The sequence below is a fragment of the Mus musculus genome, chromosome 7 (genome assembly GCF_000001635.26).
Source record: "Mus musculus strain C57BL/6J chromosome 7, GRCm38.p6 C57BL/6J".
In the NCBI taxonomy this organism is placed as follows: Eukaryota; Metazoa; Chordata; class Mammalia; order Rodentia; family Muridae; genus Mus; species Mus musculus.
In genome coordinates, this window is record NC_000073.6 from 19,378,637 (window position 1) to 19,405,131 (window position 26,495).

The 26,495-nt window shown below is 54.3% G+C and overlaps 2 protein-coding genes and 1 non-coding gene across 11 annotated transcripts; 2 read left to right on the top strand and 1 right to left on the bottom strand.

Annotated features, from left to right (window-relative positions):
* The first annotated feature begins 3,380 nt into the window (after window positions 1–3,380).
* Window positions 3,381–17,058, top strand: Ercc2 (excision repair cross-complementing rodent repair deficiency, complementation group 2). 2 transcript variants are annotated; one of them, NM_007949.5, is made up of 23 exons: window positions 3,381–3,423; window positions 3,643–3,742; window positions 5,308–5,385; window positions 5,463–5,525; window positions 5,666–5,779; window positions 6,987–7,103; window positions 7,194–7,310; window positions 8,071–8,194; window positions 8,296–8,392; window positions 8,477–8,610; window positions 8,693–8,861; window positions 9,504–9,622; window positions 11,471–11,540; window positions 11,613–11,682; window positions 11,763–11,864; window positions 12,891–12,954; window positions 13,329–13,450; window positions 14,613–14,705; window positions 14,797–14,869; window positions 14,994–15,064; window positions 15,140–15,283; window positions 15,403–15,546; window positions 15,716–17,058. In NM_007949.5, exons 1-23 carry the CDS (start codon window positions 3,419–3,421, stop codon window positions 15,806–15,808), a joined length of 2,283 nt encoding a protein of 760 aa, NP_031975.2. In that variant the 5' UTR covers window positions 3,381–3,418; the 3' UTR covers window positions 15,809–17,058. The 2 variants fall into 2 exon arrangements, with proteins under 2 accessions (NP_031975.2, NP_001350910.1); NM_001363981.1 differs by lacking the exon at window positions 5,463–5,525.
* On the top strand, window positions 8,007–8,081 carry Mir343 (microRNA 343). The gene has a single exon (NR_030759.1). It is a non-coding gene; the product is annotated as a microRNA 343 (primary transcript).
* On the bottom strand, window positions 15,804–25,538 carry Klc3 (kinesin light chain 3). Of its 8 annotated transcripts, none has more exons than NM_001286039.1 (13): window positions 25,385–25,468; window positions 20,648–20,913; window positions 19,326–19,556; window positions 18,765–18,834; window positions 18,236–18,455; window positions 17,871–17,958; window positions 17,646–17,747; window positions 17,164–17,337; window positions 16,729–16,819; window positions 16,603–16,643; window positions 16,425–16,531; window positions 16,249–16,312; window positions 15,804–16,085 (listed from the first exon to the last, which is right to left on the bottom strand). In NM_001286039.1, the coding sequence occupies exons 2-13, from the start codon at window positions 20,903–20,905 to the stop codon at window positions 16,005–16,007; spliced, it is 1,527 nt and encodes a 508-aa protein (NP_001272968.1). In that variant the 5' UTR covers window positions 20,906–20,913; window positions 25,385–25,468; the 3' UTR covers window positions 15,804–16,004. The 8 variants fall into 8 exon arrangements, with proteins under 8 accessions (NP_001272968.1, XP_030098293.1, NP_666294.1 ...); XM_030242433.1 differs by lacking the exon at window positions 25,385–25,468 and adding an exon at window positions 25,119–25,215; NM_146182.4 differs by lacking the exon at window positions 25,385–25,468 and adding an exon at window positions 21,173–21,285.
* Between the last annotated feature and the right edge of the window lie 957 nt (window positions 25,539–26,495).

A 26,495-nucleotide genomic window follows, 5' to 3' on the forward strand; every position in this document is an offset into this window, starting at 1 on the left:
CTAGACAGAATAGTTCTCACAGGTTTGTCTCACGCATGAGTCCAATACTTTAATTTTCTTGTTAGTTTTGTGAGTCAGCGTCTTGTTATGTAGGCCGTGGCCTGGAACCTGCTTTTTCCTCTCAAGTGCTGGCACTGAAGATGAACACCACCATGTCCAATCTTTTTTATTTAGAAACAGGATATTATGTTTGGTTTAGGTGAGCTTTTTTTTTTTTAATTTTTTATGTATTTATTTATTTATTTTATGTATATGAGTACACTAGGGCATTGGATCCACATCATAGGGCTGTGAGTCACCATGTGGATGCTGGGAATTGAACTTAGGACCTCTGGAAGAGCAGCCAGTTCTCTTAACATCTAAGTCATCTCTCCAGCCCGTTAGGCGAGCTTTAAACCTGAAATCCTGTGTCTCTGACCCTGTAGGAGCTTGAAGGGACGGATAGGTGCCACCATGATCAGCTACTATTAATTATTAATTAGTTAATCTAGCAAAAAAAAAAAAACAAAGAAAGCCATCTTAATCGTGTGACATTAGCAAGTCATACAAATAAAAAGGGACCAGTGAATAGAATTGTTTAAAAAGGGAAATAAAGAAAGAAAAATAAAAAGGTCTGGTTCCACCTCCCCCAAGCCCATCTTCAGGGTCCTAACATGAGGTTTAAGTTTAGAAAGCAAGAGGTATGTATTATTAGCCAAGCAGTGGTGGCGAACATCTTTAATCCCAGCACTCAGGAGGCAGAGGCAGGCAGATCTCTGTGATTTCAAGGCCAGCCTGGTCTACAAAGCAAACTGCAGGACATTTGTAACATGAAATCCAAGAGCTGCCAAGATGGCTCAGCAGGTAAGCACACTTGCCAAGCCTGCAGCCCTCGTTCAAGCCTCAGGATCCAAGGAATGATGGAAGGAAAGAAGCTATTCCTGAAAGTTGTTCTCTGATAAGCACAGCGAATGCGTATGGAGCAAATACATAAATAAAACCATGTGGCTAATACATTTTTTTTAAAAAGGGTAATTTAAAAAAGAAAGAAAATGGGGTTGGAATGACAGCTCGGTGATTAAGAGCTGTCTTCAGACACACCAGAAGAGGGCATATTGGATCCCATTACGGATGGTTGTGAGCCACCATGTGGTTGCTAAGAACTGATCTCAGACACTCTGGAGGAGCAAGCAGCCAGTGCTCTTAACCGCTGAGCCATCTCTCCAGCCCCAGCTTTGAACTCTGTCTCTTTTTTTAAAGATTTATTTATTAATTTTATTTATGTGAGTACACTGTAGCTGTCTTCAAACACACACCAGAAGAGGGCATCAGATCCCATTAGAGATGGTTGTGAGCCACCAGGTGGTTGCTGAGAATTGAACTCAGGACCTCTGGAAGAGCAGCCAGTGCTCTTAACCACTGAGCCATCTCTCCAGCCCGAGGGCACTGTTACTCTTGCAAAGGATCTGGGCTTGATTTCCAGCACCTGCGTGATGGCTCACAGCCACCAATAGCTCCAGTGTCAGGGGATCTGATGCCTTCCGACCTCTGAGGGCACCAGGTACACACTTGATGCACATACATGCATGGGGCAAAACCCTCACACACACATCAAAAATAAAATAGTTAATTCAAAAAGAAAGAAAGGGGGCTGGAGAGATGGCTCAGTGGTTAAGAGCACCGACTGCTCTTCTGAAGGTCCTGAGTTCAAATTCCAGCAACCACATGGTGGCTCACAACCATCTGTAATGAGATCTGACACCCTCGTCTGGTGCATCTGAAGACAGCTACAGTGTACTTAGTATAATAATAAATACATCTTTAAAAAAGGAAGAAAGGAAGCCGGGCGTGGTGGCACACGCCTTTAATCCCAGCACTCGGGAGGCAGAGGCCGGTGGATTTCTGAGTTCGAGGCCAGCCTGGTCTACAAAGTGAGTGCCAGGACAGCCAGGACTACACAGAGAAACCCTGTCTTGAAAAACCAAACCAAAAAGAGGAAAGAAAGAAAGAAAGAAAGAAAGAAAGAAAGAAAGAAAGAAAGAAAATAGCCAGACATTATGGTATGCACCTTTAATCTCAGCACTCACTCCGGAGGCAGAGGCAGGCAGGTCTCTGTGAGTTCAAGGCCAACCTTGTTTATAGTGTGAGATCTAGGACAGTGTCAGAACTAAGTAGAAAGACTCTCTCAAAAAGAAAAGGGACTGGAGCTCAGTGATTAAGAGCACTGACTGCTCTTCCAAAGGTCCTGAATTCAAATCCCAGCAACCACATGGTGGCTCACAACCATCAGTAATGAGATTGGATACCCCCTTCTGGTATATCTGAAAACAGCTACAATGTACTTATATATAACAAATAAATCTTAAAAAAAAAAAGAAAGAAAAGAAAGGATGAAATGAAGGGAGGAAGGACTAAAAGGTGATATTTGAGCAAGAATCCAGAGATATGAAATAACTGACAGCATTGTCCAGCCCTCAGGTGGGTTAGCCACAAGCTGGGGCCAGCCACCCAGGCTATAGAGTGAGCTCCGGACCAGCTTGGGTTACATAGTACGACTGTCTACTGAGGCCTGTACCTCATGAGATGGCTCATGAGGTACAGGCCTTTTGACCTGAGTTCGATTCCCACACATAGTGGAAGGAAAGGACTGAACCAAATTCTGCAGGTTTCCTCTTCCTTCCACAGGCCAGAGGTATTGGATTCCATGGAGCTAGCCCTAAAGGTGATCGATCATAAGCTGCCTGATTTGGGGGGTGGGAGTGGAGAGTGGGGCGGCTGGGAACCCTGCTCCTCTTCAAAATCAGAAAGTGCTTTTAACTACTGAGTGATTCCTCCAGGCCCTTAATTAATGAAGTTTTGTTTGTTTGTGACCTATGCTTTAACGTCTGAGCCATCTTTCCAACCCATATTAATAAATGCTTAAAAACACGTGCTAGGCAGGGCAGTGGTGGGAAGCAGAGGCAGGTGGATTTCTGAGTTCGAGGCCAGCCTGTACTACAGAGTGAGTTCCAGGACAGCCAGGGCTACACAGAGAAACCTTGTCTCGAAAAAACAAACAAAAAAACAAAAAAAAACACCCGAAAAACAAAAAAATCAAGACGGTCTCCAATTTCTCTGTTATTCTCTCTTAAACACTATTTTCACGACTTGGACAACCAGAACAGAACCTGGAGGAGCGAAGCAGCAATGAACTCTATCGATTCTCTCGACTCTCTTCTTTCTGTGTTCTGCTCGAAGTCCTCGGCGATCCTCAGCGATGCCTCGGGCACCACTTCTCTCCGAAGTCCGCCCTCTCACCGCCATGCGCACGCGCCAATTTTCCGATTGGCAGAGTGACGGGAGGACTCGGCCAATGGCGTCCCGAGGAAGGTGTGTCTCTGGGTCACGCCCCCTCGTTGAATATTCAGGAGCGGGCGTGTGGACGCCGCGATCAGCCGCCATGAAGTGAGATGGGGTCTCTGAAAGAGCGGGCGGCTCTGCGGTGGGCAATGGGGCGGCGGGTGGGCGTCGCCGGGGCTGGGGCGCGGCGTGGAGAGGCTGCGGAGACCGGTCCGGGTGGCTTCGGGGTCCCTGGCGGCGAGACGCCACGAGGGCGGGCGGGCGGGCGGAGCGGAGGCCGAGGCGGCTCGAGAGCACCGGGCACCGACGCCTCACCGCCGCCAGGCTCAACGTGGACGGGCTGCTGGTCTACTTCCCGTACGACTACATCTACCCGGAGCAGTTCTCCTACATGCTGGAGCTCAAGCGCACGCTGGACGCCAAGGTGGGTGGCGAGGCTGCCCTCCTTGCATTCTGATGCCTCTGGCAGGCAAACGTCCTGGTCGGGGCCCGGGCCTTGCTATCCCAGCACCCGGAAGACCCAGGCAGGAGCATCGCTGCGATTTTGGAGGCCAGCCGGGGCTACACAGCGAGACCGTGTACTAACAACAATTGTAAATAACAAGGCGAGGAATGTCGCTCAGTTGGTAGGGTGCTAGCCTAGCTAGCAGGGGTGAAACTCTGGGTTCCATCCTGGCACCGCATAAACTGACTGATAGTAATTACAATTATGCCTGTAATTCTAGAGACAGGGTGGCTGAGGACAGATTGCTCGAGTTTGAAGTACAGTCTGGGTTTCATAGTGAGTTTCGGGCTAGCTAGGGCTATGTATAGGAAAACTCTGGAGGTATTCCTGGTAGTGACAATAGTGGAGGGAAGAAGGGGTTCCGTATGTGGAGGTCAGAGGACAACTTTGTGGAGTTGGGTTTTTCCTTCCACTTCTATTTCGGTTTTGTTTTGTTGTAGATTTATTTGTTTTATGTATGTGAGTACACTGTAGCTGTACAGATGGTTGTGAGCCTTCATGTGGTTGCTGGGATTTGAACTCAGGACCTCTGGAAGAGCAAGCAGCCAGTGCTCTTAACTGCTCAGCCATCTCTCCAGTCCCTCGTTGTGTTTTCTGAGACAGGGTTTCTCTGTGTGATTTTTGCTGTCCTGGAACTTGTTTCATAGACCAGGCAGGCCTCAAAGTCCCAAAAGATCCACCTGCCTCTGCCTCCTGAGTGCTGTGATTAAAGGCATAGGCCAACACCACCCAGATTTCTTATCATTTTATGTGGGTTCTAGGGATCAAATTCAGGCTGTTAGGTTTGATAGCAATCGCCTTTACCTGCTGAGCTATTTCAACAGCCCTGAACACAAACTTTTTAAAAAAAGTTTTCTTTTAGGTATACTTATTTCCAATGTGTGTATACATGCTACAGTGTGCACGTGAGGGTAGAGTTGGTTCTTTCCTTCCGTGTATGTCTTGGGGATTGAACTCGGGTGATCAGGCTTGGCCACAAGCACCTTTACCCGCTAAGCCATATTGCTGGCCCACCAATGTATTAGCCCTCACAACCTTGTTCCAAGTAAGGTTTATGGAGCTACTTAGAAGCAAGAATGCTGTGATCCTGAGAGGTAAAAGGTTCCTACTGTCTGCTGCTCAGTAAACTCATTAGCTGTGTCAGTAAGAGGGCCACAGAAATAGGGTTCAGCCTGCAGTCCCAGTACTCAAAGTAGAGGCAACAGGATTGCCAAAAGTTCAAAGCCAGCCAGAGATTCTTAGTAACTACTAGGCCTGCATAGCAAGATCCTTTGGGGTAGGCGGGTGAGGAATAAGAATTAACAATTAAAAGTCCAGCAGAAGAGGAGGAGCGGAGACTATCAGTCCTGGGGCCTTGACAGCGATGCCACTGCTGTGTGTGTTGCCTTGCTGTTCCCGGGTGGTGGCATGTCAAGGAGAGTTCCCCAGAGCGTACGTTGATGACAGAGAGCCTGTGTCTTACTACTTCTGTGCCCAATTTTCAGGGTCATGGAGTCCTGGAGATGCCCTCGGGCACTGGGAAGACAGTGTCCCTATTGGCCCTGATTGTGGCCTATCAGCGGGTGAGTGGCCTTCTGAGTGCCTGGAGTGGGGGCTGAGGGGTGGGGCTGGATGGGGCTGAGGTCCCTGTCACCCACAGGCTTATCCGCTGGAGGTGACCAAACTTATCTACTGCTCACGGACCGTGCCAGAGATTGAGAAGGTGGGCAATGCAGATGGGACCCATGCTCTGCCCCCTCCCCTGGGCCTTGGTGGTCCCCCATCTCTGCCCTCGGTAGCCCGGTGGGCAAGGACTTGTGCTTGCCCTGTGGTCCCCACCTAATGCTCCCATCATCTGAGCAGGTCATAGAAGAGCTTCGTAAGCTACTCAGCTTCTACGAGCAGCAGGAGGGCGAGAAGCTGCCGTTCTTAGGACTGGCTCTGAGCTCAAGAAAGAACCTGTGCATTCATCCCGAGGTGAGCCCTGCGCTGTCACCCTGGGCCACTCCATGCAAGCCCCAGAGGGAACCCGTTGTCAGTATGAGTGGGGCTTGCTGCTCAGTTGTTAGGCCAATGCTCATCCTTATGGCTAAGGGTAGCACCTGTACCAGGATCAGAAACTGCTTACATTCCACATGGCACCTCAGACTCACACATTTGACCTGTGACAGGTCAAAATCTAAATGGTAGCTTACTCAAAGGATTGGGTATTTTTATATACAGGCAAAATAAGATAATTTCATGACAGCCTCACGTCCTGCCTGACAGTATCCATTATGTTCATGCCGGTATTCCACAACCCACACACATCAGGGAACCAAAGCCCTGCTGAGCCAAGTGCTTGCAGAGAAAGGCCACTCAGGGATCGTTGTTTTCTGTTTGGGGTTTTTTTGTTTGTTTGGAGAGAAATTGAGGCACTTGTTTTTTAAAACCTTACATGTTTGTGTGTATGTGTGTGCACGTGGCGGTCAGAGGACAGCTTTGGGAGTCTGTTCTCTCTTCACTGTGTGGTCCCAGGTTGAAATCAGGCTGTCGGGCTTGGCGGTAGACATCCGCATTCACTGAACCATCCAGCTGGCCCTCTGCTTGGCTGGTTCTCTGTGATATGGATTGTCCATACAGCCTTGTGTGTGCTAGCAAGCACTCTCCCTACCACTGAGCTATGCCCCCAGCTCCTTTCCACCTTTTGTTTGGTGGGTTGCCAGGTTCCCAGGTTGACCTGTGTTTGTATTCCTCCTACTTCAGTGTCGGAGTGACTGGGATTGCAGGCACCTGCTGCCATGTCCAGCTCTGATGGGATGATTTTAGCCATGCTCCACACTTACAGTACTGCAGGAAGTTCTTTTAGCAAATAGCAAATCAGCCAGTTGTGGTGGTGCATGCCTTTAATCCCAGTACTCGGGAGGCAGAGGCAGGCAGATCTCTGTGAGTTCAAGGCCAGCCTGATCTATAAAATGAGTCCAGGACAGCCAGGGCTATTATACTGAGAAACTCTGTCTTTAAACACCAAAAACCAAACGAACAAAAGACCAAATACCAAATCAGGTGAAGGTTTCCACTGCCCCCAAACCCTAGCTGACGTACTACTCCTGGTGTCTGAGTTTGGAGACCCAAGTTACAATAGCTGATATGCACCACTTCCTGTCTCTGTTTTATGTTGTCCCCTGACACCCCGCCCCCTCAGGTGACTCCACTGCGCTTTGGGAAGGATGTTGATGGGAAGTGTCACAGCCTAACGGCGTCGTATGTGCGGGCACAGTACCAGCAGGATGCCAGCCTGCCTCACTGCCGCTTCTATGAGGTACAGGGAAGAGCCTAGAACTGGTGAGCAGGGTGGGGGCCACGCCAGAGCCGCTCTCCCTGACCCTGCCACCCTCTGGCCTTGCCCCAGGAATTTGACATCCATGGACGCCAGATGCCGCTCCCTGCGGGCATCTACAACCTGGATGACCTGAAGGCCCTAGGGCAGCGCCAGGGCTGGTGCCCCTACTTCCTGGCTCGATACTCGGTGAAGAGTTGTTTTGTTTCCTTATGAGGCAGGATCTCATTTGTAGCCCAGCTGGCCTCAAACTTGGAATAACCCTGCCTCAGGTTCTCAGCTGTCAGGGGTATAGGCATGAGCCACCGTGCCCATCCTTCTGCTGGCCCATCTGTCTACTTGACTCTGTGCTGTTACGTCTTTATGTCTGTTGTCTGGATCGTCTGTCTCCGTCCTAGTATCTCTGCTTTCTTGTGCCTTGCCTGGGTGGTCCTTGATGTGTTTATAAAAAGATAAAGGGGGAGATATGTTCTATGGAGGTGTGGGGAAAGGGGTGCCTCTGCAGGCTCATGCTGAGGCGTCCCTTACCCCTGAGGGACCAGCCACCACACGACAGTATAGTATAGAATAGGGTTTATTCAGGGCATGGGGAAGGGTGTCAAGAGGATAGTAGAGGCAGAGAAAGGCGGGGGAGGGAGGGAGGGGGGGGTTGCCCATGAGCACATGGAGAGAGATGGGGGAAGGGACTAGAGGATAGAGCAGGGGCAGGAAGGCAGAGCAAAGCAAGAAAGCAAGGGGGGGGGGGCAAGAAGCCCCTTTTATAGTGATTCAGGCACACCTGGCTATTGCCGTGTAACTGTGAGGTGGAGCTTAGACAAAAGGCTAACAGTCCTGTCCATCTTTCCACCCGTCGTTGTGTCTGTCTTTGTGGCACCTCTGTGTACCTGGGATAGAGTGGGTGTGGCGGGGGTAGCAGAGCCCAGGGCAACCTCTCCCTTCATGTGCCCAGATCCTGCATGCCAACGTGGTGGTTTACAGCTACCACTACCTCCTGGACCCCAAGATCGCAGACCTGGTATCCAAAGAGCTGGCTCGCAAGGCTGTTGTGGTCTTCGATGAAGCTCACAACATCGGTGAGGAGGGCGGGCATCAGGGTGTGCAGACAGTGGCAGCCCTCTGCCTCTGCCCCCAGGCCTGCCTGAGCCCGGCTTTCATCCCTTTGCTCTTTCCTCAGACAATGTCTGCATTGACTCCATGAGTGTCAACCTCACCCGCAGGACTCTGGACCGTTGCCAGAGCAACTTAGACACCCTACAGAAGACCGTGCTCAGGTGCCTGTCTGCTCCCACTGTTGTGTGTGCCTCAGTGCCCTGGGCACCTGCCTCATTCCAGCTCCTGTCCCATGTCCCCATCAGGATCAAGGAGACGGATGAGCAGCGGCTGCGGGATGAGTACCGGCGCCTGGTGGAGGGCCTGCGGGAGGCCAGTGTGGCCCGGGAGACAGATGCCCACCTGGCCAACCCTGTGCTGCCGGACGAGGTGCTGCAGGGTGAGCTACTCCCCACTCCCCCACCACCCAGCCCCTGCCCCGCACACGCACCCCTGTACCACCTGACTGGGTCTCCCTGCAGAGGCTGTGCCTGGCTCCATCCGTACGGCTGAGCACTTCCTGGGCTTTCTGCGGCGGCTGCTGGAGTATGTCAAGTGGCGTCTGCGCGTGCAGCATGTGGTGCAGGAGAGTCCACCTGCCTTTCTGAGCGGCCTGGCCCAGCGGGTGTGCATCCAGCGCAAGCCCCTCAGGTGCGGCCTGCACGGGGAACCACGGGCCCAAGCCTTGTTGCTGATGATAAAGGGGTCTGGACCATAGATAAGGCTAAGGGGCAGGTCAGAACTGGATGTGGAGGGCATCCATTGGACTGTGTGGTTGGCAGTGAGTGCCGCAGCCACGTGTCCCTATGTTGGGTGATGAGCAGGTGACACAGCCTTTGTGAGGCTAAGAAAGTATGTGGCTATTCCTCCTTGAGCGTTGGGCCCGTGACACTGGCTGGACAGAAACAGAGTGACTGCTAGCTGGGAGTCTTTTTTTTTTTTTTTTTGGTTTGGTTTTTTGAGACAGGGTTTCTCTGTGTAGCCCTGGCTGTCCTGGAACTCACTTTGTAGACCAGGCTGGCTTCGAACTCAGAAATCCGCCTGCCTCTGCCTCCCGAGTGCTGGGATTAAAGGCGTGCGCCACCACGCCGGGCTCTAGCCGGGAGTCTTAACAGGATATTGCGTGTGAGCAGTGAGCCTGTGCACTGTATGTGCTGTGCTCCAGCCTGGAGTGGTAGCTCTGGGGGTCTTCTACAGTATGGGGTAGCTTCACACAATGCCCAGGTGCCCAGGGAAACATGGTGAGAGTCGGGCCTGTTGCTGCTTCCCGCTCCTGACCCCGTTGCCTCTCAGGTTCTGTGCTGAACGCCTGCGCTCCCTGCTGCACACCCTGGAGATTGCCGACCTGGCCGACTTCTCCCCGCTCACACTCCTTGCTAACTTCGCCACTCTCGTCAGCACTTACGCCAAGGGTGAGCTCGCCTTTCTACTGGGGATCTGACAGCAGGACTTGGGGGTCAGCCACATGGGTGGGGCATTAGCAGGGGGCAAGACCATACAGAGTGCCTGAGTGAGGAGCCTCGTGGTCAGATTCTCGTGTTCAGAGAACAAGTGTGTGGGCTGTGCTGTGGCACTGACCAGAAGGACACTAGGGGTCACCTCACCATCAGTGGGGTGAGGAGTCCTCGTGTGTGACTGAGGGCACCAGGGAACCATGGCAGGTTCTGGGCAAGGGATGCACTTGGTGAGATTGTTGCTTTCGAGGTTCATGTAGCAGGAAGATGCAGAACTGTGGACAATGGGGACAGGAGAGTGTGCTGGGGAGAACTATGGGAGGAAGAGGCCAGGATGGAAAAGCATGGCGCTGGGCATGAAGCTCTCAAGGGAGGCAGATACAGACTGATGATCCACAGAGGCCTGCCTCCCAGGACCTTCTGGGTCCGTCACTTGGGTCCATCTGTCATGTTTCCTCTGTCCATGTGTTGTGTGCTGCCCCACCCCCCCACCCCCCCAGCTCCACACTGAGTTTTCAGGCTTATCCCTGGGGATTACTGCCGTAGCCAGGAAACCAGGTCAGCTGGCATCCTGCAGCTGGGCCAGCCTGGGCCTCGGAAGGAGGAGGCCCCCCCCATCAGCCCCACTGCAGGCTGTTGGCAGCTGCCTGCTTCCTTAAGCTTTCAGCACTCACCATGCCCCTTTCTTTGGCCTTTGTCTCTTCCTCCTCCCCCACCTACAACATCACAATCGGTAGAAGCCTCCTTGTCTACGCCTCCTATCACCTGCCTGAGTCCTTCAGCTTTCAGAAAGGCACCCAGCCCACCCTATGCGAGGCCTGCCCCTTCTCTATTCCAGCTGCGCCTGGGATCATTACTCTCTGGATAGCTGTCTCCCCTAGTACAAGGGAGCTCTTATGGGTGGGACTGAGGCTGTGTTGGTCACTGCTGTGTCCTTGGCAAGGGCTGGACACGTAAGACCCGATCATTTTTGCCAAGTGAAACAGAACCCATGAATGTATTCATTTGTTCAGTTAGCAAATGGGGCCAGGCCCAGCACTACTGAAACAGCCTCATCCTCCCCTTCCCGGAGTCACAGCCTGGGGGAGAATGAGGAGCAAAGATGGTTCCAGGTGACCCTGGGAAGTGGAGCGGTGCTGCAAGGAGCCATGGCACTGTCCTCTGGGGCAGGGATTCAGCCAAGTGGAAGCTGGCACAGCAGCTCAGGGCAAGGGGGCCCTCAGGTGTCTCACAGTGGGACTCTGGAATATGAACTATCCTTGTTTTTCTTGTCCTTGGTTGTGAAGTGTTATCCCAGTCATGGTACCCTGTGCTGGCAACAGAAAAAAACCAACAACAACAACAAAAAAAGCCAGTCAGGAAGGCACCCAAGGCCAGGTCCACCTGGTTACCAGCCTCTTACTGCCAAAGCCATTGCTGCTTCCCTCAGGAGCGGCCCTCTTCCCTGCCTCTACTTAGCCTGTGTTGGTGGCAGAGAGGCACGGTGAGGAATGGGAGGGAGGAAAGCAGGCAAATCTTGCTCTTCAGCCTGGGAGAGTGCATGACACCCTTCTGGGGTCATGGGAAGTGTGGAAACTGGCAAACTTGGGGTTCCATGACATGTCTCTGGTTGCTCTGCGGGGACAGGAGTGAGAGCCTGGAGGACAGAGGTGCCTGGGGAATGGCGGGCTTGGCTACCTGCGGGACCATGTATGAAGCCACAGCTCACTGCTTCTGCACCTGAGGGTTTGCAGAAGTGGGCAGGCTGGGGCAGTTCTGTCCCGGGGTGATGAGTGACTGAGACTCCCCGGCCTCTCCCTCCACCAGGCTTCACCATTATCATTGAGCCCTTTGACGACAGGACCCCCACCATCGCCAACCCCGTTCTGCACTTCAGGTGAGATGCAACCCTGTGTGGATGGGACAGGCCCCGCCCTCTGCCCCGTGTGACCCCCGTGTTGTCCCGCAGCTGTATGGACGCCTCCTTGGCCATCAAGCCTGTGTTTGAGCGCTTCCAGTCTGTCATCATCACTTCTGGGGTGAGGACTCTGCTGCTCCTTCATCGGGCTCCTGGTCTCCGGCCAGCCTGCTGAGGTCTCCCTTGCTGTCTCCGTTACAGACACTGTCCCCACTGGACATCTACCCCAAGATCCTGGACTTCCACCCTGTCACAATGGCAACCTTCACCATGACGCTGGCCCGAGTCTGCCTCTGCCCGATGGTGAGTGGGTGAGACCGGGGAGCCGCCTGCCTCCTGGCTTCGACCTAGGCAGCCGGTTACTCAGCTGAGGCTCAGGCCTGGTGGGTGCACCAAGTTACCAAGTGTACGCCGCCACTGGGCTATGGCACATAGACACATGCACACAGTGTACGCTGGTGCGACGCAGGCCTGGGCAGGTGGTGGCTGGCATCATCGTGCTGATGGCTTTGTCATTTGTCACCCAGCTGTGTCTTGAGTAATGAGCCTCCCTCTGAAACCTGGGGCAGAGCTGTCCTCTCAGCCTCATGGTCTCTGCTTTGCAGTTCAGAACCCTGCAGCTAGGCATGTTCAACCCATGGGCCATGGGCCACAAGCAGCCAAGGGTGGCTGGGATACTGCCCGGCACACAATCAGAAACCCTTTAACCTTACTGTCGGGGGAGGGGGCTGTAACCGGACAGCATGCTCACAGAGCATGGACTTTGAAGAGGGCAGTGGCTTTGCAGCAGGGGTTAGACAGATGGGTTCAGAGCTGTGGGGTTTTTGGATCAGTCTCTCTGACCACTCACTGGCATGGTGGACTGGGGAGGGTAGCTAATGGGATGTGTGCTGTGGGTGACCTATGTCTGGAACTGCCCAGGGCTGGTATAGTCCTGCCTAGAAGCACAGAGGGCCCTTCCCTGGGGCTTGTTACTCTGTGACTGTGGGCAGGTGGCTCATGGTTGAGCTCCAAGCACTTGCCCAAGCAGTGCCAGCCATAGGCTTGGGCCATCTAATCTGTTGTCTGCATAAGGCTTACCTGAACTCGGGCCTTGTTTGCTCCAGCACTTGCCTAGCATGCCGGGCACTTGGGCGCAGGCCTGTGATCTCAACTGCAGAGGTGGGCAGGAGAACCAGGGTCACCTTGGCTACACAGAATTTCAGGAGGCTGGAGAAGAGCCTTCTCATGGGTTTAGGGGGAAAGAGAGCCTTGGGAAGGCTCCTAGTCTGAAGGCCAGCCTGGGCTACATGAGACATCATCTCAAGGCCTTTAACCTGATTCTTCCAGATCATTGGCCGTGGTAATGACCAGGTAGCAATCAGCTCCAAATTTGAGACCAGAGAAGATATTGGTGAGTCACCTGTAGGCTTGGTTGGGGTGGGTCTCAGGTGGCCTAGGACCTGCTGCCATAGCATTATCCCAGCCTCTATGCTAGCACAGGGGGGGTTCCCATCCTCAGTGCCTTAGGTTTCTTCACTTGGAGGTCTGCACTAACAGGTGCACTATTGAGCCTAAGCACTGGCCCCTGGAACTTTGGGCACTGGCTCCTGAGTGTCACATGGAAGAAACAACCACTTCTACATGTCTCTTTTGCTGTCACAAGTTATATATCCTCAGGGAATGGGAGACAGCCCTCTACTGTGCTTGGGAGAATGCGTTTGGGATATGGTTAGGTGGTCTCAATGGGAGCCAGGAGAGGATCCACTCTTTAACCTACTCTTCTAGCTGTGATCCGAAACTATGGCAACCTCCTGCTGGAGATGTCCGCCGTGGTCCCAGATGGCATTGTGGCCTTCTTTACCAGCTACCAGTACATGGAAAGCACCGTGGCCTCCTGGTATGAGCAGGTACGCCTGGCACCACACCCTCAGCTCTGCTCTTCCTAGATATATATGACTTCACTCCCTCTTTCTACTGGTGACATGTGTCACAGGGCAGGGCAGTTAAGCACCCTTAACCCGTCCCCACCACAGGAGACTACCCTACTTTTGGGGTTTGTGTGCTGCGTTGCTCTTGGGGTTACTGCAGACTACATCCCCAGCAAGCAGGCTTGGTGATAGGCTGTACAAATTCTGGAGAGTTAGGCTGGACCAGAACTTCGGCTCCAGGAGCTCTCATACCTGTGTGGTTGGATGGAGCTTTGGGGCTTTGGTTCCGCATGGGGGTGCCATGTCTTATGACTGCTGAGCCCAGCTTTGAGGCCTATGTTTGAACAGGCATTGTAGACTGTGGGTGTGTCTCAGGCAGGGTGCCTAGTCTGAACTCACAGAGAGGGGCTGTAGGTTTAATTAAGTGGTAGAGCTAGCATATAACACATACAGGCCATTACCACAGTCGATCTCTAGTACTAAAAACAGACATCTGCCTGTCTGCCTGACTGTTGAGGCCAGAGTCTGTCTGCAGAGACACCAGAGACTCATTTGGACTAGGTGAGATAAGGCTAGAGTTCATTTTATCCAAGTAAAACTCCCAGACTTCCAAAAAAAAAAAGCCGGGCGTGGTGGCACACGCCTTTAATCCCAGCACTCGAGAGGCAGAGGCAGGCGGATTTCTGAGTTTAAGGCCAGCCTGGTCTACAGAGTGAGTTCCAGGACAGCCAGGGTTACACAGAGAAACCCTGTCTCGAAAAACCAAAAAAAAAACAAAAAACAAAAACCTCCCAGACTTAGCATCTTTGGTAGAGTTTGCTCACTGGGCTGCACAGGTAACGCTGCCTGGCGCCTCTGGTCCCCACGTCTGTCCTGGTGGGCTGCCCCTCCCTCACCACTGCAGTGACAGACCTATCTGATCTGAGGACAACCTGCTTGGTCCTGCCGTGGTTATGGTCAGACCCTCCACCAGTCACAAGCCACTCTGGGGCCCCGTGCCCACTGTGGGTGGTGGTTGGCTCCCCACTTTGGACTGCCAGTGAGGTTGGACAGCTAGGGGCCTAGAGGAGGGTTTTCATGGGAGGCCATGGCAGTGCTTGACTCTGTGTGGTCTGAACTCTGACCTCCCTGTCACCCCCAGGGCATCCTTGAGAACATCCAGAGGAACAAACTGCTCTTCATTGAGACCCAGGATGGGGCTGAGACCAGTGTGGCCCTGGAGAAGTACCAAGAGGTGGGTGCCTGGGACAGGCAGAGAAATGCCAGCAGCCAACGGGTGAGTGGGAGAGGGCTGACGAGTGACGACTTCCACCTCCCCACCCCAGGCATGCGAGAATGGCCGTGGGGCCATTCTGCTCTCAGTGGCTCGGGGCAAAGTATCAGAAGGGATTGACTTTGGTGAGTAGACCTGACTCTTAGCTCAGGTTCCTGCCCATCCTACCACACGGGATCTGTCCCCTTTCCAGGCCCTGGGGTGACCTTAGCCCCAGCATGCACTGTAATCCTGCTCTCCTGTCCCCAGTACACCACTACGGACGGGCTGTGATCATGTTTGGAGTTCCCTATGTCTATACCCAGAGCCGAATTCTCAAGGTGAGTGGGGAAACAGTGCTGTCAGGGGGTGTGGGGGAAGGGCAGGCCCTCCGCCTCAGCCTCCTCATCCCCCAGGCCCGGCTAGAGTATCTGCGGGACCAGTTCCAGATCCGAGAGAACGACTTCCTCACCTTTGATGCTATGCGCCATGCAGCCCAGTGTGTGGGTCGTGCCATCAGGGGCAAGACGGACTATGGACTCATGGTCTTTGCTGACAAGGTGGGGCTCAGGGCTCTTGGGCACCCCAGTCCAGGTAGCCCGACTTCCTCCCAGGGTACAGGGTAGTGGGCAGCCTGGGCTCCAACCTGGGCTCTAATGTCCTTCCCCTCCCTCCTCAGCGGTTTGCTCGGGCGGACAAGCGTGGTAAGCTGCCTCGCTGGATCCAGGAGCACCTGACCGACTCCAACCTCAACCTGACCGTGGATGAGGGTGTACAGGTCGCCAAGTACTTCCTGCGGCAGATGGCGCAGCCCTTCCACCGGGTAAGCCTGGGCCCCGCACGGCTTCTCTCTCCACCAGGTGTGCACATGCTTCCTAGTCGTCTCTGGCCCCGTATTCCGGCGAAAGGACAGGAGTGAACTCCAGCCACTGCACTCTCTCATCGCGTGCCCGTGTGAGCTGACTCCTGCCCTTTACCTCTGTTCCCTCCAGGAGGATCAGCTGGGCCTGTCGCTGCTCAGCCTGGAGCAGCTGCAGTCAGAGGAGACACTACAGCGAATTGAGCAGATCGCACAGCAGCTCTGAACAGCGGGGCTGTGGGGTGACCGCCTGTGGCTCCTGGGAGGTGCTGGAAGGTCCCAGGGCCCTCGGCAAACACCCAGTACCAGTGCACCGCCTTTAATTGCAGGGAGCGATCTACAAGAGCTGCCCAGGCAGGGTGCAGGGTGACCACCCACCCTTCCTGATCCTTGAGAAGCTGTGGCCTCTGCAGCCAGTCCACTTAGCGCGGGCTCAGATCTTGTGTGCTGATGCTCAGGGTCCGAGGGGCCTCACTCAGGTGCCGGGTTGAGAGCTGGGAGAGCTGAGAGCACAGGAATGGTTAGAGTTCTTTTCCAGTTGACATTGGAGCCACTTCATGCCCTGCCCACCAGCTCCTCCCTACCTTGAGTCCCCAGGAGGCGGCCCCACCTTTCCTGGCTTGCTGAGCCTGCCAGCAGCACCCCACTCCATCACTGACTCCTCACCTGCGTCCGGGCAGCCCTGGGACCATCCACGTTCAGCATATTGAGTGACATGGCTCTCTTCATCCTGAAGAGGAGCCCAAAAAGACAGGAGTGAGACAGGGAAGACTGCAGATCCCTGGCTCTGACTGATGTCACGGATGGTTCCTGACAGACTGCTGACCTCTCCCGGCACTCACCCGGCAGCCCCTGCCATGCCCTCTCCTCGGAGGCGGGAGACCAGCTTCTCGCTTCCTCGCCTGATGGATTCCCGGAGCTTAGAGAAGGAACTGCTCCTGCGCAGGACCTGGGGAGGGCACAGTGATGTGTGGGGACATGGTGGGGGCCCAACAAGGACCTGAGGTGGAGCCTGCTTACCTGCTGCTGTGTATCGCCTGCTGTGCCTCCCTGGGGGGCTCCTGTGGGACAGAAGGGACATGGAGGCAGGTGTGAGGAATGCCACCATGCAGGAGGGGGTGCAGGAAGGTGCAGGGGTGGGCTCACCAAGTGGGGCGGGCAGGGCCTCCTGGCTGAGGATCTCCTTGTATAGCTCCTCTGCCTGCTGATACTTGTTCTGTTTCAGGTAGGCTGAGGCCTGCGGGGAGGGAGGGCAGGGGTAGGGTGTGGACATCTTGTTTAGGCCTGGGAACGTCTCAGACCTGCCCGCCTTCCCCAGCATCCTGCCTCAGCTTACTGCAGTGCAGAGCCACCCGCGCAGGAGACCAGGCTACCTGCCACTGGGTCCTGCATCTCTGTGCCAGTCTCCTACCTCAGTGGGTGAAATGTTCGGGGTCACCCACCATGACACAATAAAATCTGATAGGACTTTGTGAACTGGGGTTTGCTTCTGATATTTTTGTACTGAAGGGGCTGTAAGATCCTTCAGTCTCTCTCCTCCCTACAGTGTCCCCAGGACAGGACAGACCTGGCATGCCTTACCAGGTTGTTCTTAGTCTTGGCCACATTTGGGTCCTGTGGCCCGCCCAGGGCCTCGTAGATGCTCAGGGCCCGCGCATAGTGCCGCTCCACGTCCTGAAACTTGCCCTGGTTCTGGCACAGTAGGGCCAGGTTGTTGAGCTGCTTGGCCACATCAGGGTGGTCTGCACCCAGGACCTAGGGTACACACAACCCATCTGTCACATAAGGTGGTCCATGAGATGCCACTGTCATTCTAGGGTCCCAGGCTGGGAAGACAGGAACAAAGTGGAAGTTAATGGGGTGTAGGAATTAGTGAGGTCAGAGGTCACGGGGTGCTGAGTCCAGCCAATCATAAGGGTTCAGGAGATCAAAGCAGGATTGGACTTGGACTGTAAGTTCATCAAGGCCACAAGGGTGCTGCAGGCTCAAATAAGGCAAACTCAAATAAGGTACACCAGATGGCTTGAGGTACCAGTGATGGGGAAAGGGGCCGGGTACAGCACCTTCTCACGGATCTCCAGAGCACGCTGGCAGAGGGGTTCTGCCTCCCGGTAACGTCCACGTTTTCCATAGAGGACAGCCAGGTTGTTGAGGGTGGCAGCCACCTGCAGGAAGACAGTTGGTGGTGGCGGAGGAGGAGGAGGAGGAGGAGGAGGCGGTTCCTGCAGCCCACCCTCCCCAGTCCATCTTCCCTCCCTCCCTCCCTCCCTCCCTGAACTGCTGCTCACTGCAGGGTGTTCAGGACCCAGCGTCTGTTCCCGGATCTGCAGGGCGTCGTGAAGAAGCTCCGTAGCTTCCTTGTATTTGTTCTGGTCCCTGCAGGGCAGGGATGGAAGGCTGAGCTTAGACTGAGTCAGGAATGGCCAGCATCCTAGGGGTCCCCACACTGCCAGCCCTGCCAAGCATCCTGTCTCATGTACCTTGCCTTCTCTGGTGCCCAAACTCTAGACTCGCTCTCACCGCCTCTCTAGGTCTCTGTTCCCCTCTCATTCTGTTCCCACCCCAGGCAATTTACCTTGTCAGGGGATCACAGTGCCACCCCCCCTCCCACTATCCCAGGCGGAACCCCAGCCCGATCAGCCTGGGCCCTCACCTGTACACGAGTGCCAGGATGTTGAGCATGGTGGCCACGTCAGGATGGCAGTGGCCCGAGCTCCGCTCCAGGTCCTCCAGAGCCTGGCGACATAGGGGAACTGCCACCTCATAGCGGCCCTGGCCAGCATACTGGATCACCAGGTTGTGCAGGGTCCGCAGACGAGCTGGGATCTCATAGCCACCCTGCTGCGCGGCTGCTGCTCCTGCTGCCTCAGGACCTAGGGGAGGTAGTGTGGAGTCACCCACAGTGGGCCTCAGCCTGGTCCCAACAGCCACCTCTTAGAGTACGGTCATGTGGTGACAGGACACAGGGATTTCAGAAATCTAACCAGCCGGTGGCATGTTAGGTGCCAGAACCTAACGTGACTGTCTTCCAGCTTCCAATGTCCCTACTAGCCAGGGCCACCTGCTTCTTCCCCTCCTCAGAGGCCTCGGTGTCCCTCAGGGCAAGGTTCCTGTCCCAGGCTTAACCTGTAGTCCTGGGTGGTTACCCTCTGATATCGTGCCCAGGGCTCCCACACACCCACCTTTCTTTTCCTCCTCTTCACTGGGGAACAGAGATGCCAAGCTGTCTCGGCGAGGGGGGGACTCGGGCCTCTGTGGAAAACAGGAAAGAGTTCTGAGAAAGTCAAGTGTCAGGCCGAGGCCCTGGAGCTACATCGGGCCTGCCTGTGTAGCTCTCTGTTGTTCAGGGCAGGGGCTGGCTCACCATGTAGACTAGGCTAGCATGCCTCTGCCTTCACGGTGCTGGGCTTAAAGGCACGCCACCATGCCTGGCTTCAGGGACTGGTATATTTCTGAGGTAAGAGTCTCACTACGTGGCCCAGGCTGGCCTAGAACTCACAGCATCCTTCATCCTCAGCCACAGTAGCTCTGAGTTTGACAGAGGTGTGGGGTGAGAGCCTTAGAGGTTTCAGTGGGCTGGGGGAAGAATGCTCTAAGGAGCATTCAAGGTACTTTGGGGGCTCAATTAGGTGTGGGGATTGAGGGACTCCATTTGTACTTGAAGGGCTGTACTAAGAGCTCCTGCAGGCACCCAGGAGCTCTGTAGAGGACTGTGCATTCCCTTCTAACCCTGCCCCTGCTACCTGGCTCTCCTCGGGCGGGTCATACTGCCTCAGCTGCCCCAGGAACTGGAGGTGGCTCTTCTCCTCTTCCAGCTGGGCCACAGCCTCCTCGCTGGCCCGCAGTCGCCTCTGTGTCTCCTCCAGCTCCTCTCGAAGCCATGTGTTCTCTTGGGCTAGCCTCCGTGCCTGTGCCCGTAGCCTCTGCTTCTCAGCCTCCAACACACTCACGTGTGCGGACAGGGCCAGCAGCACCTGCGAAGCATTGGGACCCTGAGTAGGAGTGGATTCATCCCAGTCCCAGTCCAGGTTTTACATCAAGCCACATTCTACACAGGTTCCCCCAAATCCTCAACACACCCTACTATGTGGCTCTGATAATTAAGAGTTTCCCAGAAATCCCTAACTTCACCTAAATTATGCATAGGGTTAATTCCTATCCCAACTATGTAGGTCAGCAGCTGCCTAAAATCCATCTGTGAAGAACAGGGGCGTGGCTCAGTGGGAGAGCCCCTGCCTAGAATCCCCCAGTGAGGGGCTGGGGTGTGGCTCAGTGGTAGAGCCCCTGCCTAGAATCCCCCAGTGAGGGGCTGGGGGCGTGGCTCAGTGTTGAGCCCCTGCCTAGAATCCCCCAGTGAGGGGCTGGGGGCGTGGCTCAGTGGTAGAGCCACTGCCTAGAATCCCCCAGTGAGGGGCTGGGGGCGTGGCTCAGGGGTAGAGCCCCTGCCTAGAATCCCCCAGTGAGGGGCTGGGGGTGAGGCTCAGTGGTAGAGCCCCTGCCTAGAATCCCCCAGTGAGGGGCTGGGGGTGAGGCTCAGTGGTAGAGCCCTGCCTAGAATCCCCCAGTGAGGGGCTGGGGGCGTGGCTCAGTGGTAGAGCCCCTGCCTAGAATCCCCCAGTGAGGGGCTGGGGGTGAGGCTCAGTGGTAGAGCCCTGCCTAGAATCCTCCAGTGAGGGGCTGGGGGTGAGGCTCAGTGGTAGAACTCCTGCCTAGAACCCCCCAGAGAGGGGCTGGGGTTAGGCAGGGGCTCCACTTCTGAGCCATGCCCCAGCCCCTCACTGACATTCCATTCATAATGAAAACCCCAAACTCACTCCAGGCCCAGGTTCTACAGGAGAATCCCATTGGTACACACAAAATCTCTCATCCCTAATGCTTCTCAGGGATGCTGTCTCTGGCCTGCAGTCCCTCTTCCTGGGCTTGGCTCCTTCAGACATCCTACCTGGGCCCTCCCCCCCACCCCCGACACACACAGACACACACAGACACACACAGACACACACACACACCATCATCTCTGGTCCTCTTCCCTCCCAGGCTTAAGCGCTCCCGCAGCCCCACATACCTGGGCCTCACCCAGCCCCAGCTCGATGGCCTCCAGCGAGTGGTTCACCACCTGTTGCTTCTCTTCCAGCAGCTCCACACCAGCCACAGGGCCTGGTCCAGCCAGGGCCTCCGCCAGGTGCCCAGCCAGACTATGGTGCTCGGCCCGCAGGGCCTCCAGTCCCTGTACAACCTGTCGTGTCTGCCGCACCAGCTCCTCGGGGTTCAGGCGTTCTGGGCCCAGCCCTGTGCTTCCAGGGGCTGCCACCTGCACAGACATGGCTGCTCCTGGGGGGGTGGGGGGCAGTGAGGTCGAGGGAGTCACCATCTGGGCCACGCAGACTCAGCCTCTCCTCATTCCAGCCATCCCCCTTGTCCGCCCGTCTTGGCTAAGCTCTCTGCCCGATCCCTTTCCATCACAAACAGGCAGCCGTCATCGGGAAACATTCTACCTTTGTAAACCCTGGGGACAGCTCTTAACTGTGATTAGCCAAGAGAACCAACAGCCGGTTCCAGAGCCCCCTCCACCCCGCTGCACTCTGCTCACCTGGTCCAGCCCCCCCACCCAGGTCCCCAGACACCCCAGCACAGAGCTTCCCAGCCTGCTAAGCGCCCTGGGACCGGAGGTGCCACCTCTGCGGGCTGAGGGGCGGAGCGTGTGTGGGGCGGAGCGTGTGGGGGCGGCAGGCTCCCAGTGAGCTCATTCTTAGGGTGTTTTGTCAGGAACCAGTCAGGCCACTGAGGGGGGGGGGGGTGCAGACGGGAGGGATGAGGGATGAAACCCTGAGAGCAGAGAAGCAGACCAAAGGGCTGGAGAAAGGATCGCTGGAGGTGTCTAGAGGGGCCGACAGCTTGTCTAGGGGGCTCTTGATCTTGGCGGGATCCTGACGGACAGGACTCGGGGTCCCGACCACCGCAGCCAGGCTTGATGAGGCCTTGTGTGATGGCCGTGGTTCACGGATGGCAGTGTCCATGTGACACCTGAGCACTGCTGGGGTCTGCCAAATGGGTTTCTGTGTGTTTTTATGTGGGTAACTAAGTAGAGGCTTAGAGGGGTAACCTCACTGATACTACTCTCCTCAGCAAACAGACAAAACTCTCCCATCCTTCCTTCTTCCTTCCTTCCTTCATTATTTTTTTAGACAGAGTCTCACTGTGTAGTTCCAGCTGGCTTGGAATTCACTGAAATCCACCTGTCTCTGCCTTTTGCGTGCTGGGACTAGAGGTAGGTGCACCTCCTAGCCTTTTAAAAAATTAATATTTTCAATTAATTTTTTGAGATCGGGTCTTGTGTGCCCAGACTGGCCTTGACCTTGCTGTACAGTTGAGGAGGGCCTTAAGCAACATGCACCGCCGCGCTCCACTTATGGGGTGCTAGGAATGAACCCGGGTCCTGGACATGCTATGCACACGTAGGATGGGCATTCTAAGCAAGCAGCCTTATCAACTGAGCCCCAGTTCAGGTCCTTCTTAAAGACCCAGCGGCAGGCAGATTCCCATCTTAGACACAGCTCAGCACACACATTCTCTCCTTCCACACACCCGCACCCTCTCCAAGCACACGCATATGTATTGCCTTATTAGAAATACAACACAAGAAAGGAAACAAAGAAGCACGGCACAAATGTACACTCTCATCTTAGAAAGACAAACCACACCACACTCTCTCCTTTTCAGAACACAGGTGTGGTAGCATACACCCATAATTCTGGCACTGGAGGCTGAGGCAGGAGGATCATGGGGCCAGGAGCTATAATCTCTGCTTTTAAAAAGAAATCCTGGGGTCTGGAGAGATGACTCAGAGGTGAAGAGCCCTAGCTGCCCTTGCAGAGGACCCAGCACCCACATGCTGGCTTTCAACCAATTCAAGGTCCGGGGGATCTGACGCCCTCTTCTGGCCTCAGTGGGTATTGCACACACATCATGTACATACCTGCTTGCAGACAAACGCTCATGTACATAAAATAAAAATAAATCTTAGCAAATGGTGGTGGTGCACCTTGAACCCTAGCACTTGGAAGGTGCGTTTCTCTGAGTTCAAGGCCAGCCTGGACTACAGAACAAGTTTCAGGACTGCCAGAGCTACACAGAAAAATTCTGTCTCAATACTAGGGACATAGATAGCCAAACAGTGCCAAGGCCCTGGAGTCCATCCCTATTACCATAAGAAAAAAAAAGTTGATGGATGGGCATGTGGTACCAACCTGAGATCAGAAGATCAGGGCTCAAAGCCATCCTTGGCTAAACCTTCCTGTGCTACCTCAAGTGCTGGTTACAGGCAGACAGCACTGTTTGGGGACTTGTTTATTGTTTGTTTGGTTTCCAACACAGGGTTTCTCTGTGTAGCCCTGGCTGTCCTGGAACTCACTCTGTAGATCAGGCTAGCCTCAAACTCAGAGATCTGCCTGCCTCTTCCTCCTGAGTGCGCCACTTCTGCTGGGTTTAATACATGTAATTTTTAAAGAGATAATCCTCCATTACACAGTGAGTTCAGTGCCCACCCCACCCCACCCCACTTCCTTTGGTGATCTTGGGGCTGCCTGAAGTAGCATTTTCTAAGTCTCAGCGTAACATGTGGAGGCATGTGAGGTGCTCCTTCAGCAGTCTAGCCCAGAAAGAGACCCAACCTCAAACTCAGATATACAGTTTCTACTTTGTGAGTATCATTTTCAAAGGCTTTAAAGTCAAAATCTTAACTCAGATGGTCTTATTGGGTACCGCCAGGTTATGACTCAACCTCTGGAGGGGCATAGTGGCCCACACCTTTAAGCCCAGCATTCAGGAGGCAGAGGCAGGAGGAGTTCCATGAGTCCAAGGCCAGCCTGATCTACAGAGTGAACTCTGTCTAAAAATAAAATAAAATAAAATAAAATAAAATAAAATAAAATTTCAGGAGCAGGACCGGATCGAGCAGGAATGGGAAAAAACATTTTGGGGCTGGAGAGATGGCTCAGCAGTTAAGAGCACTGACTGCCCTTCCAGAGGTCCTGAGTTCAATTCCCAGCAACCACATAGTGGCTCACAACCACCTGGAATGAGATCTAATACCCTTTTCTGGAGTGTCTGAAGACAGCTACAGTTTATTTACATATAATAAATCTTTGAAGAAAGAAATAACATTTCAACTTCTCCCCAGATGTGGAGTCTCACACCTGTAATCCCAATACAGAAATGGGAGGATCAGGTGTTCAGGTCACTTCATCTCTACAAACAAAACCAAAATACCATACCATATACGAGGCACGTGAGTAAGATCACCGGTGAGCGCGTGTAGAACCTGGGTAGGCTCAACCTCACACACCCTGTAAGTAGTCAGTCTCACACAAGCTCAGGGTGAGCCATCCTGACTCTGCCCCAGTGTGGCCAGGATCACCACCGCCCTCCCCACCGCACAATCTCAGACCCAAGGGGCCATGCTCCATATGCAGCTTCCCACAGCTCAGCCGCAGCCATCTGCCACTCGAGCTGTCCCCGGCACTCACAGGAGCCCCAAGAGAGCTTCACTAGTCCACAGCAGGCTTGCCCCACACTCACGTGTGTGCACGTATACACACACACACACCTAAGTAAACCTCAGCTTGCAGACACAGTCACCCACATACCCACACACAGCCAACAGTTAGTCAGTGACAGTCACATATCACTGACACAATTCCACACACTCCACCCCCACTGCCACGCAACACCTAGATCCAACCCCATTCCCTGCCACACATGGCCATCTGTGTGAATCAACCACAAGTATACAGTTGACCCAGTATCTCAGTCACACATGCTCAGTGCTATGCACAGTCCGCATGTAACACACACACACACACACACACAGGAGACAGACAAGATCATCCACATTCACTCTGTCCCCATCACTGAGTAACATGGTAGCTCATTTCTTTTACACTCTTACCCACAATGTGACTCTTTCTTACTTTTAAAATATATATAATTTTATATATACATATGTATGTGTATATATATGTTGATACAGATTTTCTCTAATATATATACATATGTATGAATATGTATACATTGACACAGAATTTCTCTGTGTAGCCCTGGCTGTCTTCAGAGATCCGCCTGTCTCTGCCTCCCGAGTGCTGGGATTATAGGTGTGCATCATGATGCCTGGTCCCTAGTCAACTTTTTTCCCTTTATGTACTTATTGTGTGTGCAGAGGCACATGGATTGCCAAGAGAACAACTTGCAACTTAAGGGAGGAGTCCTTTCTCTCCTCCCACCTTTCGGATCCTGTGGATCAAACTTGAGAAATAGACAGTTTGGCATCAACACCTTTACTCTCCTTGCTGGCCCACGTTCCTTTTCTTTTTCTCCCTCCCTTTGGCATCTGTACCCACATCCGCCCTCCTTCTGTCTCTCTCCCTTGAGTACGAAGCCCAGGCTCGCTCGCCTCCAACTCCGCTCCTCCCGCCTCAGTTTCCACAGTGCGCCCTGCCTTACTCTCCCTCTCTTTGCACACCTCGCGCAGGCTCCCTTACCATGCATGTCTTGCACCCTCAGGCTGCAGCGGGGGACCCTCCGACAGCCGGCCAGCCCCTCCCCGCGGCCGCGGAGACCCTGCACCGGACTTCGCGTCACAAGGCCCCGCCCCGCCCGCAGCTGTTTTTCTACTCCGCTAGGGGCCGGGCGGGGCTCCGCGGGGACCCCGAGGCTCATCCCGGCCACCAGGTCCCTGGCTCCCTCCCTCCATCCCTGCGGCCCCCTCGGGAATCCCGAAGCAGCCGCCGCCGTCCCCCGTGCCCACCTGACGGCCGCCCGCCCGAGCCGCCTCGCTGCGCGGAGACCGGGCTGCTCCCGCTGCGCGGCCGCCGCCTTCCCGGAGGCTCCTGAGGGAGGTGGGGCAGGGCAAAGCCACGCCCCCGCAGGTGCGCAGGCCGCGCCCTCCGCCAGCACACATTGAGAAACCTGTGGTCTAGAGGCGGGGCGGGGCCGATGGAGGCAACGCACGCCCCCGCAGGCGCCCAGGCCACGCCCTCTGCCGCAGCATTCGGTGAAACCTGCGTTCCGAGAACTTCTGAAAACTTTATCTGGGGGCCTTCGAGAAGGCTCAGACAGTAAGGGTGCATGCTGCCAATCCTGAGGAGCTGAGTTCGATCCCTGAGACCTTCAGGGTGGACAGAGACGGACTCCCACATGTTGTTTTCTGACTTCTACATGTGTCCAGTCATACATACACAAATATGGAATAAACAGATGGCTCATCAGGTAAGAGTGCTGGCTGCTTTTGCAGAGGACCCAGGTTCGATTTCCAGAACCCACATGTCGGCTCAAAATCATCTGTAATTCCAGTTCCAGGGAGATCCAGCACTTTCTTCCAGGGCCTCCACAGACACACATAAAATAAAGATAAAAATCTCCAAAAAATATTGTTTTAATAATTACAACCTGAAGACCTTGCACAACTATTCCTGGCTGAGAAGATGGTAAGGGCGCTAGCTGCCAAGCTTGACAGCCTGAGTTTCATCTCCAAGAACCATGAAAACTGACTCCTGGGAATTATTCCGGAGTTGGTCAAGGAGAGCCTGGATGGATTCACATGCATGGATGGAACGTGGGCACCCACACACGTGCATTTGTGTATACATACGGACACATAAGTAAGAGGGGTTTTCTTTATTTTAAAGATTTATATTACTGTGCATTGGTGTTCTGCCTGTAGATCTGGGTGAGGGCATCAGATCCTCTGGAACTGGAGTTACAGACAATTGTGAGCCACCATGTGGGTGCTGGGAATTGAACTTGGGTCTTCTGGAAGACCTGAATTGATTAACATGAGCTAACAGTAGTGTGTGCACTGCTGGGAGTGGTACCCAGAGCCCTGTGAATACAAGGAAAAAGCATCTACTATTTAGCTC